General features: G+C 39.7%; 1 protein-coding gene and 1 long non-coding RNA gene across 5 annotated transcripts in view; one reads left to right on the forward strand and one right to left on the reverse strand.

Moving 5' to 3' along the window:
- The window catches only part of BCLAF3 (BCLAF1 and THRAP3 family member 3), a 31,287-nt gene that overhangs the window by 2,741 nt on the left and 8,166 nt on the right, over positions 1-20,380 (forward strand). For 2 of the 4 annotated variants that reach the window (XM_053387104.1, XM_053387106.1), the window contains exons 2-8: positions 8,433-8,500; positions 9,100-9,675; positions 10,023-10,676; positions 13,595-13,773; positions 15,056-15,164; positions 16,172-16,235; positions 16,871-16,989. In XM_053387104.1, the coding sequence (XP_053243079.1) occupies positions 8,460-8,500; positions 9,100-9,675; positions 10,023-10,676; positions 13,595-13,773; positions 15,056-15,164; positions 16,172-16,235; positions 16,871-16,989 (1,742 nt within the window). In that variant the 5' untranslated portion in view covers positions 8,433-8,459. Of the gene's footprint in view, positions 1-5,196; positions 5,302-8,432; positions 8,501-9,099; positions 9,676-10,022; positions 10,677-13,594; positions 13,774-15,055; positions 15,165-16,171; positions 16,236-16,870; positions 16,990-20,380 lie in introns of all 4 variants that reach the window. The other 2 variants (XM_053387105.1, XM_053387107.1) reach the window with 2 other exon arrangements.
- On the reverse strand, positions 17,079-20,081 carry LOC128413169 (uncharacterized). The gene is made up of 2 exons (XR_008330265.1): positions 18,705-20,081; positions 17,079-18,653 (listed from the first exon to the last, which is right to left on the reverse strand). It is a non-coding gene; the product is annotated as an uncharacterized LOC128413169 (long non-coding RNA).

A 20,380-nucleotide genomic window follows, 5' to 3' on the forward strand; every position in this document is an offset into this window, starting at 1 on the left:
GAAGATTGCCCAATAGATTTAAATCAAATTTCCAATTTCATCATATAATATATATTGCCTAAACAAAAGTGTTCATGTTGAAACATACTGGCTTGCAAATAAACTAGAGTTTTTCTAATACATAGGAGTATAATCTAAAACCTCTAGTCATGGTTCCCACAAATCTTTGCACCACACAATTATATTTGCTGAAAGACAAGAGGAAGGCATAACTCTGAAATTTCATGAATTTATATTTTGCTCTTTCTGCAAGCATGCAAGGACACTTAAGCAAAACCAATTGCTTGAAAACAAGGTTTTGTCTGAAGGTAGTTAAATGTGTTTGATTGTGAGTTTGGCATTTGGAATATGATTTTCAAAGCATCCATAGCAGTGAAAAAACTAATCAATTTGTGACTTTGATTTTTTTTGTCACCTCTAATAGAATTGGCATCAGTTTGTTTGGCATAAGCATATGCTCTTTTTTGAAGTTTCTTTATAGTTGATTTGTCAGCTTGCTGTTGGCATCCATCTCAAGAGTGATTCTGGCTCCAGGGTGAAGTCAAACCACTGTGTTAGCAGCACTGAAAAAACCGCCCCAGGGTGCATGTCTGGGCAGGGTGTATGGAGGTCCTGGCTCACCCAGAAGACAATACCTCCTTCTCAGCCTTGCTGATGTGGTCTAAAGGAAAGCAGGGCAATATGTTTGGCACGGGCACCAGCTTGGCTGCAGAGTTGCCAGGAGGATATGTACAAGGTGTCATCAGCTGTCTTAGGGTCTCCACTGTGAACTTATTGTCATCATTAAATTATCAATTTAGATACTTCAATTGAGTGCAGATATTTTAAAATGAATAAATGTTAAATTTCAGTCATAGAAGTATGGTCACAAGGCAATTTTCACTTTCTACCAGATTGTTTTTCAAAGCTAAATGCATTCTCCAGATGTAGTAGTCTGTTTAGACTGACATCCTGGTTTCCACTGCCCTAGGGCAGGGCTGTGGAAAAAATCATTCAAAACCATCTAATACAAATCTTAATAATCTTGTGGCAAAATTGAACTGTGCTTGTTGTGGCAGCAAGTTTTATAAGAAAGAACTTTAAACTCTTGGATAAATATCTTGTTTCAGGCACTGTTCTTTCTATAAAAATGATGGAGGGAGGAACCACATTATGTAAACTTTCTTTGAAGACCTTAGGTATGCAGGCAAATTTGTGTGAGATATATAGCTTGTTGCCTGGCTTCCTATGGCAAGTATCACCTCCAGGCCACTATATAATGAACCTTTCCTAAACTGGAAGAGCTGATTATTATTTTTCTTTCAAACCTCAGATCTTCTACAAATGACTAACAAGAGTGTGTGTCAACACAAGGGCTGGTAACTTACAGACTTCTTTTTCAAAGCTGATATGTGCTCAAACATGCATAATGCAAAGTAGTTAAAGGAGTAGTTAAAGTGTTGTATGTTGAAGAGAACATCTCAAGTTGTACAATATTATGTTCATGCTCTGCTTTCTAGCACCTACTGCGTGAATACCATAGTAAGTACACAATGTAAACATTTTAAGTATTGTGAGATAGGACTACAGTGGTACCTTGGTTCTCGAACTTAATCCGTTCCAGGAGTCTGTTCGACTCCCAAAAACATTCAAAAACCAAGGTGTGGCTTCCTGCACTGAAGTGGAAACCGTGTCGGACATTTGGCTTCCAAAAAACATTCGCAAACTGGAACACTTACTTCCGGGTTTGCGGCGTTTGGGAGCTGATTTGTTCAGGAGCGAAGCCGTTTGAGTACTAAGGTACCACTGTATCTTCAGTAAATATTAGAAACGGAAAGGAATTAAGCATAACATGAAGAAAAACCTCAATAGTACAGTTAAAAATGCAAAAAACAATTGTGCATAACTGTTATTTGTAGAACATAATCGCAGACCCCTTTCTCCTTTTTATAGCAGTTTTAGCAGGAATGGCACCAACATCCATCTGACTCAGGGGTCATTTAGAATTAATAATAATTTATAATAATAATTTATTATTTTTACCCCGGACATCTGGCTGGGTTTCCCCAGCCCCTGCTTCTGTCAAATGTAGTTTTGTGTTAGCTGCTGCAGCAGCTTTACAGCTTAGCATTCTGGTTCTTATTGCATTAACAAAAACCTTAACACAATATGCAAGTGATTTCTTATACAGACTCAAAGAAAATTTATACTGCTAAAAAAATTAAAGTATGTTGTTCATGCTACCATCACTTGGCTCATAGTAGCTCCAGGAGGCCTTGAGTACATTTGCAACATACTGTTGCCAATTTCCTTTCTTCCTTGTTTCTGTGTGGTTACCAACTAAACTACTGTACCATGCACTCCATTAACCTGCTCACCTAAAAATCTCTCATAGTGAGGAGAGACAGATGAGAAGTTGATCATCAAGCCAAAGCCTCTGGGTTTCTCGCATCTAGCATATATACTTTTGTGGAGGGCTTCAGGCCAAACAGTAGTGTTTTCCTTTAATCATGACTTTTATTCTGGAAGCACCAGTGCCTAATTCTATCCATATGCATTTGCAGCTGCCAGATCTTTGGATTCTAGCATTGTAGTCCATTTTGGAGTACTTTAATGCATTCTTGGAAAAAGCTAGCCTTCCTTGGTTTGTGTGTAACACTGGTGTTTATTGTGCTAGGTTATGCAATGTTCCCTCTGCAGTATGCTAAATTAACTGAAGCAGAAGCAGCAATACCCATGGATGCAGAAGAATTTTAGCTGTTGTCAAGGTGGCGGCCACAGTTTTCCAGTATAAAAAAATGTTTTAAAAATCCCTGAGTATCTACAGCCAAGCTAGTTTTGATTTCTCCCCTAATTTCATAGGGGGAGCAGGGTGGAAACCCTGCTGTGCAAGTGAAAGCCCTTAAACAGGGGTTTGTACTGGTGGCGTTTGTTAGGTGAATTCTACCCACAGAATTTTTAGACTATGTCCATGTGTAAGCCTTTGACTGTTTCATAAATTGCAGTGTAAAGGATAAAATAGGGCAATTGATGAAGCCCATGTAAAGTTTTGAATAGTAACGGTTTGGGGGTTTTACCTGAGGTAACCTGAAAAAGGTGAAACTTTCCATGTGATTATAGTGTCCTACACTGCCATGATTCTCAGTGTGGAGCACTTTGGTTCTCTTAACTAGTTGGCTGGTGCAGGATGAGGTGAAAGCTTTATCCAGCCTAACAGCAAAGCACCCCTTCCTGGTCATGGGGTGATCCATAGCCACCAGATAACAGGGGCAGTGGTGGAGTTCTTCTACTCACCCCCAAGAGAGAAATACTGCTTTTGCCTTGTGGCAGAAGGCCGTGTACCTTTTGCCTTCCCAAATCTTCCTGTATTAGACACATGGTTATTAATAATGACAGAAACAGATTTGTGTGTCTTGTCAATTTAAGAGTAAAGGTAAAGGGACCCCTGACCATTAGGTCCAGTCGTGACCAACTCTGGGGTTGCGGCACTCATCTCGCTTTATTGGCCGAGGGAGCTGTCGTACAGCTTCCGGGTCATGTGGCCAGCATGACTAAGCTGTTTCTGGTGAACCAGAGCAGCGCATGGAAACGCCATTTACCTTCCCACCGGAGCGGCACCTATTTATCTACTTGCACTTTGACATGCTTTCGAACTGCTAGGATGGCAGAAGCAGGGACCGAGCGATGGGAGCTCACTCCGTCGCAAGGATTTGAACCACCGACCTTCTGATCGGCAAGCCCTAGGCTCTGTGGTTTAACCCACAGCACTACCCGCGTCCCTAAAATGTAAGAGTAGGGCTATATAAATTCACCCTGGCTGTTGAATACTCCATTATCAGAATGTGAGGCTTAGTCCCAGGATGTTCTTGAGGGCTGTTCACCTGAGAGCCCAAAGTGTGTGTGTGTGTGTGTGTGTGTCTGTCTGTCTGTCTGTGTCTGTCTGTGTGTGTGTGTGTGTGTGTGTAGTGCAATCCTAACCATGTCTACTCAGAAGTAATTCCTGTTGGATTCAGTGGGGTTTACAGGTATGTGGGGTTAGGATTGTAGTCTGAACCTCAAATTTTGTTCATATTTTGTTCTAATGACTGTCTAAGATGAGACATAATCAGGAGTCCTGTGGAGTTGGGATTCTATAAACAGTTTCCCCAGTGGCAGCTGGGAAAAGGAAGGGACCTGTGAGTCAATTCCTGGATCTGTGATTCTGAGTGAAGCGACTGAAGCAATAGCAAGGTTAGAGTAGGTGCTGTAGAAATGAACCAGGCATAAAGGGGGACAGGCAGCATGCAGAGCAACAAAAGCCTGTTCAAATATCATTTCGGGGGTTCTAAACTTCTACATGTTACATTGTCAAGGTGGAAGAAATAAAAATGTTTCCTATTTCTCAGGGATATGGTTTATATAACAAGTCATTTGACAACCTTTGTGCTTTTCAAACTGATTAGAACTTGCCATTTTCATTTCTGTTGTGGTTTGACTCTGTGGAACATCTGGAGCATGGTGATGAGGTTGAGATGAGGGGCAGAATATAACTTTTGAAAATAATTTTATGTAATCGTTAGGGACTCACAGAACCAAGATTGCTTATTGTTGCTTTGATTTGGATGGGTGTGAGGGGTGGGAAGGAGAGGAGAAGTCAAATACATATCTTCAATTCTCATTCCTGCATAATGAATCCTATAACCTTCCTCATTTTATAGATCTTTCTTTTCAAACACTTTTAATATCTTACCTTTCCATTCGGGAAAGTCAAATGCCATTCAGGCTATTAGTTACATAGATGTTTCAGAAACAGATGACAATACAAGAAAGGAATTGTCAGTCTGAAAGTATCCTCTGTTGAAAACTGGATAGAAGCCAGTGACCATGACAAAGGTTGTGTTCTTGCATATCTCTCTGTGTAAGGACATTTCCTCAAAAAAAGAAATTACTGCTCTGGTAACTGAGACTTTATCTTAAATTATTTTTAGTGAGTCTTATTGTGAAGCAAGTACACACAGGATAGCCGCCTTGGCATGTTGTGTAGATATCTTTACAAAGGAATTCCAAGTGTTTGCCCCAAATGTCAACATTTTCTAAACGTTGTCTTGTGGATTGCAAAATAGTTCGTTGATGCCTTCCAGTCTCCATAGAAAAAGGGATCTTACCTTACTTCTGACTAAAATGTTGTGAATTTGTATTGCACCTGAGTTACTGACAACAGGTTTTACTTACTTACAGAAATGTAAAGGCATGCCACAATATCCACCCATTTGCCTAAAGCAGTTATATCCTGGGCTTGGCAGCTGCCATCCACCCACAAAGGTTGAAGTCACAGGGAATAGAGTAAGCCTTCGGAATAACTTTTAAAATTATGTCTCTTCATCTAAAGGAGTGTCATATGTGCATCTGTTTATCATCCAGAGCTATTTCCCAAAACATTTTGTTTCCTGTACTTTAATTTTGGTAGCCAGCAGAAGGAAGGATGAGCAGATTCAAGTTGTATTAAAAGGATGTAAGGATTTGGGTAAATATATAAATCATTGTTCACATTTCTTTGAAGAGTAGCAAAACAAATTGAGTAACTTTTGTAGTAATTTTTCTGTCCTCAAAATGGATTAAACATCCCTGTCAAGATGTTAAATGACTTGACTTTGGGGTGAATTTTAAAGACTCTTATGTGAACGGTTTCTTTCCACAAGGTGAAAGGAGTGTCTGTCCTGTAAATTATGCTAGTACTCTTTATCCTGAAGCAAGATCCTATGCATGATGTCAGTCTTTCCCACGCTACCAATGTGATTGCATTGCTGTTTGGATGACAAGTCCTTTTTCTTGGCTGTGATTTCTGTCACACATATCCAACTTTGGGATTGGTAGGGCTGTGATTTTTATGGTATTTTTCTTGGCTTTGTGTAGTCATTTGGGACATGGATAGGACTGTTATTCTATTCGTAAGTGAGCACTGTGTAGAAACAGTTCTGATATTAGAACATATTTCATGTTGCTGTTCCATTAACGAGTGAAAAACTGAATGTGTAAGACAGTAGGCAAGAGAAGACGTTCATTTTACAATACTCTGTGCAAAAGGTGAGGGTAAAGGGACCCCTGACCGTTAGGTCCAGTCGCGGATGACTCTGGGGCTGCGGTACTCATCTCGCTTTACTGGCCGAGGGCGCTGGCGTACAGCTTCTGGGTCATGTGGCCAGCATGACTAAGCCACTTCTGGCGAACCAGAGCAGCGCACAGAAACGCTGTTTACCTTCCTGCCGGAGTGGTACCTATTTATCTACTTGCACTTTGACGTGCTTTTGAACTGCTAGGTTGGCAGGAGCAGGGACTGAGCAACCGGAGCTCACCCCGTCACGGGGATTCAAACCGCCGGCCTTCTGAACGGCAAGTCCTAGGCTCTGTTGTTTAACCCACAGCGCCACCCGGGTCCCAGCAAAAGGTAGGACTCTGTTAAAACAGAGAAAGAAAGGGCTATGTTTGTAAATACGGTGCATGGGAAAAGGACCTGTTTGGTTGGTTCACCCCACAACATATGAATATTATCTTCTAAGTGGTAGCAGGGTTGGTATGTTGAAGAAAACAACAACAAAGACTCTTATGATTCCTTAATGGGAGCAGATTTGTTGTAATGCATCTGGTGAAGTAGACTGGCTTATGTTACTATATTCATTGGCCTTTAATAAATTATTTGAAATATTTTTGTTGAATAGACAGAGAATTGTTATACTGTAGTTTGATAATAACATTAAAACAGTGCCTGGCTGAAAAATCCTTGCCTATTTGAAAAGGTTTAAATGGCACATACTTTACTTCCATCATTTTTTTCACATGTGGAGAAAGCGACTCTGCAGCCACTGAAGATGCCATGCCTCTCAGGTTTTTACTGAACAGTTTTTGCTGTGCATATTTCACATATGGATGGCACCACCAGCCTGACCATAGAAGTACTATGGAGTATTGTAAAAGAGGCCACAGAAGTGGGCAGTCTTGTGTAGCAATCTCAGATTGTTAGTTGCTACAACTTCCCTGAATGTAGTTGTTCAGGTAGCAGACATAATAAGCAAACACCACCCCCCTATGTACAGAGACAATGTCTTGGTCTCAGTTGGGATTCATAAATAGAATTTAACAAACTATGAGTAATCCTGACATAAATATATTACATACTCTGCTGCTAATTTTTTATTGTCCAGGGAGCCTTTGAACTTGGGCTTTTAAAATTGCCTTATACAGTGCTACCTCGGGTTACATACGCTTCAGGTTACATACGCTTCAGGTTACAGACTCCGCTAACCCAGAAATAGTGCTTCAGGTTAAGAACTTTGCTTCAGGATGAGAACAGAAATTGTGCTCCGGCAGCAGCGGGAGGCCCCATTAGCTAAAGTGGTGCTTCAGGTTAAGAACAGTTTCAGGTTAAGTACGGACCTCCGGAATGAATTAAGTACTTAACCCAAGGTACCACTGTACATGCCTTATACAAGCTGCTTATGAATGTAAAGATTATCTCAAATGCTTCCACTTTTTATAAGTAGGCGTTCTGAAAACCTGGGATTCCCGCGTTGGTTTACTAGCTTCTAAACAGAGCTAGTTTATACCAATTAAATTCCCACTAATCCAACTTATCCAGAAGTGCCATAGCTGAAGCTTCTGAGCAGTATTTGAGTCGCGGGCTCATTTTTGTCCACGGGGTAAAAGACGCATTCGGCTCCGCCCCTCCCTCTTTCCTTTATCTGCACACGATTTCAAGACTGGAAGATGGAGTTTCCGCTGGCAGGATGACTTTCTGTTTATAGATTTATGTTGTAGCCTCCCCAGCGGCTGAAATATTTGCTACGGCCCCCTAAAAAAAGCTCAACCACCTTGACCCCCCCCCCAAATGGGTAGACCACTTCCACTTTTATATTCTGTGAATAGATCACAGTCTCTTGGGAGTTGGACATCCCTGATATAGATGAAGTGGATTAGGCTCATCTCCCATTGTTTTTGTATATGATGTTCTTTGGTGATCCCTGCAGCCCCTACATCTCACACGCTGTTCTAAAACATCCTCCCAAAAATCCTCCTACAAAACAGATTTTATTTGTGTGGTGTAGAAGGGGATTGTAGATGTGAAGGAGAACTGAGATGGCCAGGATTCCTGTTCCTGTTCTGATCCAATAGAAGGTTCTGTTGGATCAAAGAGCCTTTCATCAGCAGGAAGGCACCAGTTGGATGCAGTCTATCAGTACTAACTTGCAGAAATGAAGTCAGCAAATTGCTACTACTTTGCTTTAAAGTAAAGGAATAGCTTATACAAATGTTCTCTTTCGTTTTTCATTTCCACAATGTGGCTGTTCATTTAAACATTAAAAAAATGCCTAAACTAAAGTATTCTGATATTGTGTAAACATTTTAAAATTGTTATCTATTTTAATTGTAACAGATCCCAATTATTAATAAGTAGTCATTTGTTTATATTTTCTTTATAGATTCAATAAATTAATTGATAGGAAAAGATGGTTAGATCACGATCAAGATCACCAAGATGGAAACGAAGGTAAATGTCCATATTTTTCTACGGATCATAAAGGTTTCACTTAACTTACTAGAAGAGAGCCTTAAATGATGTTGTCAGAAGGGACTTTTTCAGGGTTTGACTGAGGCTGAGTCCTAATAATGTAGAACAGTAAATATGTTCAGGACTCCACATGTGAAAGAGATTCTGATAATAGAAATGCAAGTTTAGTGTTTTCTCCTTTCTTCACATTAGTGTTCTAATACCTATTTGAATGGAGTTGGAATGATTGCATTTAAGGAGAGGCTTACTAAGTGTGATTCATTAGATCAGAACAAGCTTTGTGTGCACAACTCCTGAGAGATTCCTGTTTGCATAATGGAGAAGATCTGCTTACAGGAACCTGTTCTTTGTGTTTATTGTCCTTTTAAGTATCAGGACATACATTTTAATTGACTTTAAAATGGGAAAGACTGCAAGTCGCAACTGCAAAGCCCTCATGTGCTAGTTAAAATGCGCTACTCAGGGTAATTTCAGCCAGAGACTTTTGGACACGGTTTGTGATAAAGCCTAAGATTCACAAAAAGAAGCTGTATTACAGTAGTTAAAATGGAATTGTGTTTTTGTGTGTTTATATGTAGGTCTTTATCGCCTGCCTTCAGGAGTCAGGAACACAACAGACAAAGGCACAATCATAGCAATTATGACTGTGAATACAAAGGTTTCCGGAAAGATGCAAAGAAGCCTATGCCGTGGAGAGTGGAAGATGGGAAATATGGACAAGCCAGTACTAGATATGCACCACACGAAACGAACCACCACCGACTTTATGAATGTAGGTCATATTCACCAACTCTGAAAAGAATCCCTTCGGAAGATATGTATAGTCACAAACCTTGTAGGACACATTCACCGGAAAGGAATGCTGATATCGGAAGATGCCACTTTCCTTCCAGGTATCCAGAAATGTCTCGCAAAGAACACAACCATTCTTTTTATCCGTCCAAAACACGTGACAGAGAGATGCATGAAGACCCCCGAGCTGCCGCTGGAAATACAAAAGGGATGAAGACTTTCCATGAGCCATTAGGAACTAACTTTGAAAGGAAGTGGAATGAAAATGACTTGAGGCACCACCAGTTACAAGAAGACAAGTATACTCAGTCACCTCGAAGATGTTCTAGTGAATTTATGCCAAGGAGCTCTTTGCAGAAGAGGTAGAGAAATTGCCCAGTTTTAATGGTTTTTTTAAATGGTGTAAAGCCTCAAGTGAAAGTCGATTGTCCTTATAGTTGAAGATTCTACCCTGAAAACCATTTTTTTTGCTAACAGAATAAAACATAGTTTAATTGTGGGCTGCTGGTGGTAGAGCAGTATTGTATCTTTTAAATTAATCCTGTTGGTGGCTAGCATATAAAAGGATCATAATTTCCCCTCTCTTTAGTGGCTTGAGGGATCATGGGGTGACACATTCTACATAAAGCCTGTGTTTTCCAGCATTCTGCATACGTAAGTTCTCATTTTCTTCCTTACTGCAAGTATAAACTACTTTATGTCAACACAGGTATCCTGAAGATCGTGATAACAGAGAATATGGGCACACGTCTAAAAGGGCTAAAGAATTGGAGAGGTATGATGATAGAGAAGTAGCAAGTAATTCCAAGTGGAAGCAAGATCATTCTTCACTCAACCAAGAAAAGGGAGAGCAAAGAAACCCTGGTCTTCAAACCCATCGGCCTGTTGTAAAGGAGTACAGTGATAGCTGTCAAACAAAGATTACATATGACTATAGTCAGAAACGTCATAGACATCCAGATGGAGGGAAATATATATCTGATGAAAGAGCAGAGAAATATACGAAGGTGGAAGAGAAGAAATATAATTCTCCTAAAGAAGCTTGGAATAGCAAATATCCAAATTACTATAACAGTGAAAGAGTCAGGCACACAGAAGACCCTCATACAGAAGCATCAGTTAAATATATTTCGGGAAAAGGCTGCAATTCATGTGTTAAATCTCACAAAAGTGATGCTGATCTTTTACCCTTTGATCAAAAAGAAAAGGAAAGACTCAGGAAAGAAATGGATTTTAGGGGAAGGAGAGACCAGCATGACACTCATCACAAAATTTCAGATGTAAAAGTGTCTGATGTCCACCACACAAGAAAGGAAAAACTCACAGTCAAAGTGGATATGAAGAAAACCATAAATAAATACAGGTATTGCCTTTTGGATTTTTAAAAACAACACCCATGTTTATGAATGTATTAAAGATGTCAAGTTGCTTGATCATTATAGTATGGTAGCATTGAGCTCAATTAACAGAACATAAGTGGCTGTGTACCATGTGTGCTTTCGTGTGGTTGTGTGTGTATGTTGTATACATGTATGTATAAGGTAAAGGTACCCCTGCCCGTACAGGCCAGTCGTGTCCGACTCTAGGGTTGCGTGCTCATCTCGCTCTAGAGGCCGTGAGCCGACGCCATCCGAGGACACTTACGGGTCACGTGGCCAGCGTGACGAAGCTGCAGCTGGCGAGCCAGCACCAGTGCAGCGCACGGAAACACCGTTTACCTTCCCGCTATAAAGCGGTCCCTATTTATTTACTTGCACTTAAGGGTGCTTTTGAACTGCTAGGTGGGCAGGAGCTGGGACCGAACGACAGGAGCTCACCCCGCCGCAGGGATTCGAACCGCCGACCATACGATCGGCAAGTCCTAGGCACTGAGGTTTTACCCACAGCGCCACCCGCGTCCCGCATGTATGTATAGATATGTATAGATACATATAATATAAAACAGCAGTCCATTGTAGGTCAAGGAAGAGAGTGGAACTTGAGACGAAGAAAAACTAACTTAAGAGTGTTTGGGCAGTCTAAAGAAGAGTAGGGGTGTCCTGAAGTGCAGCTACTGCTTTCCAAAAGCAAAAAATGTAATTTGGCTTCTGACCAGTTCTGTACTAGGCCTCTCTACAGTGGTACCTTGGTTCTCGAACTTAATCTGTTGTGGGAGTCCGTTCAACTCCCGAAACCGTTCAAAAACCAAGGCACGGCTTCCAATTGACTGCAGGAGCTATTTGCACTCAGGCGGAAGTTGCATCAGACCTTTGGCTTCTGAAGAACGTTCGCAAACCAGAACACTTCTGGGTTTGCGGCGTTCAGGAGCCGATTTGTTCAATAATGAAGCCATTCGAGAACCAAGGTACCACTGTATTCAGAAAACTGAAGGGCGTGGCACAGTCCAGCTGAGCAGCATAACATCTATCCCCTTTGAGAGTCGGGTTGCTATTCCATATGGATAAGTGAAGTTTGAGGTCCCCTGCCTGTGCTGAAAAATTGCAGCATCTCATGGGATAGTCATGTTAGTGGATAGAGATTTAGATAAGGGCAGTGTTCAAATTCTGTTTAAGTTGGCTTTGAGAAAGCCAGTAGCAGCCAAAACAAAAATGATATGTTATCTATTTTTGTAAATTTTTCTTACTTCTTTACAAATGTTTTTCATTTCAAGTCCCTAAGGTCTTTATTTGGAAAGTTTTAGATACCTAATTATTCATCTCATGTGCATTTTGTTAATAAGCATGCACTTATTGTTCAGTTTAAAATGTATGTGGTAAGTTGGAATTCAAATAATTTTATGTGGCCTTCTGCAAGCCCTCCAAAACATTGTTTGTGGACACCCCCACTCCATCCCCGAGAAACTGCTCCAGAAGATTAGCAAAACTGGGTTCTGCCCCAGTATACTCTGCTGTCTGAGGCTAAGAGTATACTCTGCTGTCTGAGGCAAGCTTCTCCCACAATTTCTGCCTTCATTCATCCCTCTCTTGGATGGTGCATCTCAAGTAGGTAGCAGGATGGGATGGGGAAATTGACACAGTTCTTATGCACCCAATTGCTCTAGGTATCTGCATAGGCATTTTTGGATCCTGACCTATAAGCAGTGTGGTAAGAATTTTTTTCTACACCACCTTGTTGTCACCCAGGCGAGGGACCACCTTTAAATAAAACGTGGAACCAAGGAAGAAAATCAAGTCCGGCACCCAGTTAGGGAGTTTATTAGATACTATTGCAGTATCACAGAGCCCAACTTAATGTGGTTGTTCTAGCCAAACCACCACTTCAGAAGATTCACTCCCCAGTCCTAACTAGAACAACATCTTTAATGACCATTTGTGCCACCTTCAGGGTTAGATAGGGTTTATTGCTTATGGCCTAGAGAGCACAGGGGTTATAAAATGTAGGCACACAGGAGCCATGCATAAAATCTTTTCAGTGCTGCATTCTATCTAAATGCCATTAATATTTGAAACATAATTAAATCAAAATATACACCCTGAGTCTTTGATTCTTATATCAGCAGTAGTCAAGAGCAAAACCTAGGGCAAAACGTTCAACATCTTCTCTAGTGTGAGAATCTGTGTTGTAGATTTGTCAAATGGGAGAAAGAAGGGCTTTTCTGCGGGCGGACCCTAAAACCTCCACGCAGGGACACCAGAGAATGAGAATGCAGTGTAGCCGTTTGAAATACTATGGAATTCCATGCATCCAAGGCAAGGATGTAAGGGAAGCACCTTCTTCCTTGGGTAGGCTACTCACCAGAGCAGGAAGAAGATTACAAACTGAAGATGGGAGAGAATCTTATATGTACCATGTTCAAAAGAGGAGATAAGGCTTTTTCCTAAGATACTGATTTTTGATAGGACTGAGCCAAATGTTTGGGGTCACCATTTTTAGCACAAAACAGTTTTCAGAGAATCCAGAATGATTATTTAAAATTTGGCCCAGTGATGTCACTATTAACAGCAGAATAAGAAAGCAAACAAAAATGGCATTTAAGCAAAAGCTGTCTCCAGCATTTCTGTCCAGACTTAATTTCTGAGTTGTCTTCAGGATGTTATAGGTTGAACTGACTCTTTGTGTTTGCTTTAATACTTGTGTGTGTATTAGTTGTGAAAAAGGGTAAGTACTTGAAGTGTTCCTAATATAAAAGTAATACGTATTATTATGAAAATCACAAACCTTTCCTTCATTTGTGGAATGCTTAGTTTTACTTTCCTTTGAAATAACTTTTTAAAATGTATTGTTACTGTTATGTTAAATATTTGAGGGAATATTTTCTAAACATGTCTAAATTTATTCCAGGAGTTCATCTAGTCATATCATGGAGAGGCAGACATCATGTGATCTAGTAGCTGTGGGTAGAAAAACTGAAAAATTCCATCCAGTGTTTGAGCATATAAAATCTGTGACGCAGAAGGTAGAACAAAACCCATCAAAAGAATTTGCTCAGGAAATCATCACAATTATCCATCAAGTTAAAGGTGGTTACAGAGTGTTAGACATGCACATTATCTGTGGTGTAGTCTGCATCTTTGTGTTATCAAATTATTATGAATGTCATTAATCCAAGTAGCTCAGGATGTGTAAAACATCATATAGACTTCACAGAGTTGTGCAAGAATAATCCCTATTTAATGGTGGTACAATATTTTGCAGATTTCAGAGCAAGAAATTAGTAGTTTACCATCATAAATCCACGAAATACTGCTTTCTACTCCTTAAATTAGAAATTTCATGTAGGACCTGTAACAAATTGTGTGCCGTGTGGAGTGCTCCTATTCAGGATACTTGGTTGAATTCTGCTACATAGTTTTCCATCCCCCTCCAATGGACCGTCACCATTCTGTGGAATGCTCAGTTTTCACTGGGTTTTTTGGGAGGAGGGAGTTCCCCACTAGGGTTTTCTCCCTGAGCCTGCAAACACCTCGCTCCTGTATATGGATGCTGTGATTTTGGCTATGTAAAAGACTAGGAGAATTGCGATCACTATTAGTATATATGATTATTAGATTTATTATAAGATTGGCTCTCTGAGCTCTCACAATCTTTGTAAGAAGAAAGGAGAGACGTATTAGTGCTTTTTGGACTGTGAAACAGAGTCCTAGAAAACATTGAGCAATAATAAGAGGCAGTCTCCCTTTCTATGTCATAACTCATGTGTAAGGTCAATTTTAAATTAAAAAGACTGAACAAAAATATAGTTGCATTTAACAAGTTATGGTCTCTTCAAGTCATATGAGGTTACCTAAACAGAAGTACACTTGAATTCAGGAGAAAATGAAATTATGTACACATATTCTAGATCTTTTGCCTTGTTGCCCATTTTGAACTTTTTATAAAAAGTAAGTATTGCTTTTATCTTTTGCATTTTGAGGTGTAAGTAATGTTGTTCACATCTTTAGAGGGGCACGTCTTTAGGACCTCAGAGAGTTATTGAAGGGCTTCCGAAGGCTAAATCTGTGGGTGGGATGCACCTCACGAGCTAATCAGTGAAAGCCCTGCTCAAGGATTTTCGTTTGTGCAATTAGCCTTCCCCCTCTCTTGCACAGATAGAGCCATTGGAAGAGAGTAACACGGAATTCCACTCATTATCATTAGAGATAATGTAGAGAGAGATATATGGCTTTAGAGACACAAAGCCGTGAGGACTTAAATAACTTCATAGCTTCATTGTCTCCAGCGTGTTAGTTTCAGCACCACTTTTAATGCTGACATTGCAATGAAAAGGATTAACTTATTTTTCCCTATTTATCCTCTTCACAGCAGATTATTTTAAATCTCCTGATCTAACGTTACATGAGCGCTTCTCAAAAATAGAAGATAAGCCATTGGCAGAGGAAGTTAAAAGACATTCAAATCCAGAAATTCACAGGTAAAATAAACATACATTGGTCTAGTAAAAATCTTGCCCAGTAGTTGACAGACCATTTCTTTGCTACCTGGCATGCCTCTCACCATGGTTCGAAGTTCGTTTCCATATCCTGGCTTGTTTGGAAGCCATTAACCATAGCTCCATGTTCAGATGTAATGAGAACTGTGCTTAGCCACAGCTTGCTTGCATAAAGGGAGCAAAGAAGTGGGAGCAAAGGGGCTGCATGTGCATGCATGAAGTTCATTCATATCTTCACTTTATATGCTAAGATTTGATCATCAGAGTGCAGTTGTGGAAACTTAGCACACAGAGTACAGCATACATAGGCCTGACCTATATTGGCTTTTTGTTGGTTAATGACTTTCGTTTATGCCTCCGGGGTTTCAATCCTAATAGACATAAATTACATGACTAGGAATGCATACGAACATGGTGTTAAAACACAGCATTATCTTGAATATGAATGTGACCAAGCAGACATGTCTTTCCCATGTGCATCAATTCCTGGCCTCTGATTTTTGGACCCTCTCCCATTACCCCCATAGTCCATGTCAATATTTCCCAATCTGGTGCCTTACCACCAGCTCCACCAGCACCAGTAAAACTCCTAGTAGCTCAGTGGTTGTAAAGATGCATTATGCAAGTATTTTTGTACTGCCACCCATACTTGCGTTGCTCACTAACCACATCTACCCCCTGGCAAACTTCCTTTGCTAACCTCCCACCCCTTCCTTTTACACGTCACCCAATCATCTCACAGCTCCTTCAACCTCCTGGGCCACCCACTTGCCCATTGTGCCACCCTCCTCGCTTGTTTGGTTGACCAGCTTAGCTCGCTTGCTCTGCCTACTGTTACCATCCTACAGTTCACACACCACATAAACTGCAGCATAACTTTTTTCTTATACAATATTATATAGTAAGATAATTCAGTTCCTATTGAAGTTAACTTTCTTGCTTCCATTTGACCCTCTTACTGATGCTGAATGATATGCTCATTACACCAGGAGAATCGATATGTCTTTGGCTGAACTTCAGAAAAAAAGAGCTGTTCCATGCAAGTCTGAGCAGGTATGTGTATTTTATTTTTGAATGTAAGGAAAGTGTATTTTCAGTGACAATATTGTAATTCTAAAATGTCTTCATATTTTAAAGTGGTATATATAGACTAACTTAAATAATTTGTACCGGACGGATATATATATTTAATTTACTTACATTTATACCCCATCCTTTCTTCAAAGATACCAAGGAAGGGTTTGTGATTCTCCACACACACATAGGTGCTCCCCCACCCACCCAAACAACCCTGTGAAGTATGTTTTGTTGAGAGAGAGTGCCTGGGTCAACATCAAGTGAGCTTAATGGCTGAATGAGGATTTGGACCTGGGTCTTCAAAGCCCTCCCCCAACACTTAAATCAGTGGGGGCCAGTGTGATGCCCTCCAGATGTTAATGGAAACAAGTCCCATCATTGCTGCCTAGGACTGATGCGTATTGAGTTCCAGCACCATCTGCAGGGCACCCTGCTCTAAACCACTATACCGCATTAGAATCTTACGTCAACATAATCTGTGACACTGATCTCAAAAATTTGAAGCTCTTTGTTTTGTTGGTTTATTTCTTCTAATACTAAACTTGTTCATAAGAAAAAATGAAGAAAAATAAAAGTGAACTGTATCATTCTGTAAGCCATTGTTTCTTTAGAGCGTGATGAGAGTTCTAGAAGATCCAAATGATCTAAGATATGACATTGAGAGAAGAAGAAAAGAAAGATTGCGGAATGAAGATGAGGACAACTTTTATATTGATGGTGCATCACATAGGTAATTGTGTTCAAATAACAGGTTGCACTTTTAAGTTCTGTTGCATTATATGAATTTAAAACATATTTCATTTTAGAGTATTTTTCCCCTTTCTCCTCATCATTTTCAATGTTGCACTCAAAGACACTTCAGAAATCCTATGTTTTTAATTTTCTATAATGTATTTAAAGGATAAATTAAAGTTAGCTTTGCTTTTGGCAATAATCTTTAGGTCCTCCTTTCTCTGATACAGTATATTGTATATGTTAGTCCCAATAATAATAGAGATGAGGACGAGAAGTCAAACTAGTTTAGATGCTAAACTGTCACCATGCTATGTTAGGCTGTGTGAGAGTAATGATGGACATAGGGTGTAGAAAAGTCTACTCATTTATTCCTTCCTTTCATCTCTTGCTTGAGCTCAAGTAGGACTATACAGAAGGTTTTTGCTTTCTAGCCGCACAACCCATTAGAGATGTCTCTTGCCTTTGGTGGTATGGTTAAACTTTGAGTCAGAAGTCCGAGGGTGGAGCTCTCATTATGCTTGCTTCGATTTGTCTGGCTGTCAAAGCCAGATGATGCCCACTCTGCCTGTAATTCCATTCTGCCAAGCAGCATCTTCTGGATCTCATCTCCCTCCGAACTAGTCACAGTTTTCCATGAGCATTTTCTCTCCCCATTCATGTATTCTGGAGGACAGCTGTTACTCTTTGGTCATCTCTACCACATGGGAATTACAACAAGAAGACTGATGATGTGCATGATGCATAGAGACAGGAGCGAGACACTGACTCTTATTGTCTGTCTTCAACACCCTTTTCATCAGTTTACCAAAAAAATATGAATCATGCTATTTTGCAGTACCTAAAAGATAATGTAGCTAATTGGCTTTATGGAGTGAAGTCCTAATTACATTGCTAACTGTGTATATATAGGGATGCTGGTATTGAATATGGTAATTGCAAGTGTGCAGTCTCTTCTATGATGAATAATTCAATATTCTGGGATGCTTTAGTTTTTTTAAAAATTTTTGTAACCCATATTGATTTGAGGAGAATTTTGAAAATGTATGGCTGATTTTTCTGAGAGTTTGTGATGCTTGAGGTCGAATGAGCAAGTGGGCCTGGTATGCATGTATCCATCTTGTCTGCCTTTAGATTCCCTGTACCCATTCCCTTGGCCCCATCCTGTTGCTATTATTTCTTGGTCTCTTTCTCTGCAAACGTTCTGTCTGTGCTCTTCGCCTTTCCCTCGTCCTTATAATTTTTCAAATGGTTAAAACGCTGGATTTTGGAAGTCTTACTTTATTAAGTTGTTTAATGAAAAATCTGATCAGTGAAATTGGGTTTAGATGGCATAGGATTTTAAAATTTCACAGTCCACATAGCCTTGACCAACTGTGACAGCAGCGCAAAGCAATATATCGTGTCTTCAGTCACAGTGTTTGCAAAGTGCTGTCTGGCAAAGCTGTTCTGGGTGATGTATGGCCTGGTGAACTCTGGATGTCTCTGCTGGAAGATGAGTCATTCTTGGCTCTCTATACTGAATTTGTCACCTATTTTGTAGACCAAATTACTCAATATTTAAATAAAGTTAGATCTTCTAATTGAATACAGAGTGTGAATTCACAGTGTCAGGAATTTAGCCTGGCTTTATTCGTTGAGATAATTTTAAGTCAATCGCTTCTCGGCCTTTTGGCTAAGATCAAGTGTGAGATAATTTTAAGTCATTGTTACATCTAGTGAGCATATAGTGCTCAGCGGTACATGACTGACTCAGAATAGTTCTGGCTCACAAAGGCCATTCGGAAGAAGCTGAATTCTTTTATCAACTCCAGCCATTTGCCACTTTGTCTGCAATGCTTCTCTGCACTTGGACACTCTCTCCTTTTTAAACCACTAGTTTTTCTGGCTTTCAGCTTGCATATGGTACTGAGAATCTAATGCTCCTATTTTATAATCTCTGCCTAGCATAATTGGAATAATTGTATCCTGTTGACCCTCTTGCATCTTTCATTCCTTTAAAACCTCTAGAGAAGATTACTGTAATGTAAGTGGCTGCCCACAGAGACGGCTGGGATGCTTCAGCAAGCATAAAAGTAGTGGCCCATTTTCTGACCAGATGAATTGCCAAGATCCCAGTTCCTTCTACCTGTTTTCCATTGTGCTCTCTTTTGATCTACTGAGAATGCCCTGTGGAAATTGCTATCCATGTGGTACATCCACTCCCATGAAAGGATTCTCAGTGGCTACCTCACTATTTAAGTGTCCTTCCTCACAACATTCCCAAAGAGGAGGAACATCAGTAAGTGCTTTAAAACCTTATAGAAACTGGCTTTCAGTTGCCAGCATTATTTTGGTGGGTACTGCGGTTTACATTTGATATTTTCTAGAAATATCTTTTTGTTTGTTCATTATCTTCTGGCCAATTGTGTTTACAGATTTAAGACATAACACGTAAATATTTGATAATTACCCAATTTTATGCATTTGAAGCAAAATACAGCTTCTCATTCTTGACAGTTTGGGGACTTCATATAGAACTCTGTAAAACTGATGCATCCAAACTTAATGGAAATAATGCAGAGAAAACAGGATTTCATCCTAGGTATTTTGCATAAATACTGTTGTGATTTTTGACAACTCGAAGTTTGCAATCATGCAGAAACTTTTAATCTCTGCATAAAGAATGTGGCACAGGCAAGGATGCTTTGTGTATATGATGTTTATTGTGGAAACCTATGGCTTTCCATGAGACTCTTCCCTCTTGACTGCTTGTTTGTGTCTGAAAAAGTGTCTGTTTATGAGAAATGTCTTCAGCTCTCAAAAATGTAAGCTACCCATAGTAACAGGAATACACATTAATTTTTTTAGTGGATATTGGCTGTTATTGATTCATCCAACAGAGAACCTGCATTGTTTTTATATTTCTCCCCAGTCAGGTTATGAAGGCTTCATAGCAACATACTCAGAGTTACTTTGGGTTTATTTTAGTGACCTTTACATTCATTACTTTGCATTTTTGTTTGAATGGGTATTTTATTTCATTTTATTTTATCCTGTTTAGTCATAAAAACCTAAGTGGTTTATGTAAAACATGCATTAATATTACTGATAAAATCGGATATTTAAAACAAGCTAGCTTCATTTTCTTCAAAACCAACCGTTTTAAAAATACACATTTAAAAATTACATATTAAAATACATACCAAATTTGCATGTCTAGGTAGGCTTGCTTAAACAAAAAACTTTAGCAGGGATTGAAAACAGTGCACTGAATGTGCCTGCTTGATATCAATGGGTAGGGAGGATTAGCCTGGCTGGCTGGTGAGCTTATTATCATGGATTAAAATATATATATTGGTTATTTGATCCTAATTTTAAAATGCTGTGCTGTTTGACATGGCATCATT

The sequence above is a fragment of the Podarcis raffonei genome, chromosome 4 (assembly GCF_027172205.1).
Source record: "Podarcis raffonei isolate rPodRaf1 chromosome 4, rPodRaf1.pri, whole genome shotgun sequence".
Classification (NCBI taxonomy): domain Eukaryota; kingdom Metazoa; phylum Chordata; class Lepidosauria; order Squamata; family Lacertidae; genus Podarcis; species Podarcis raffonei.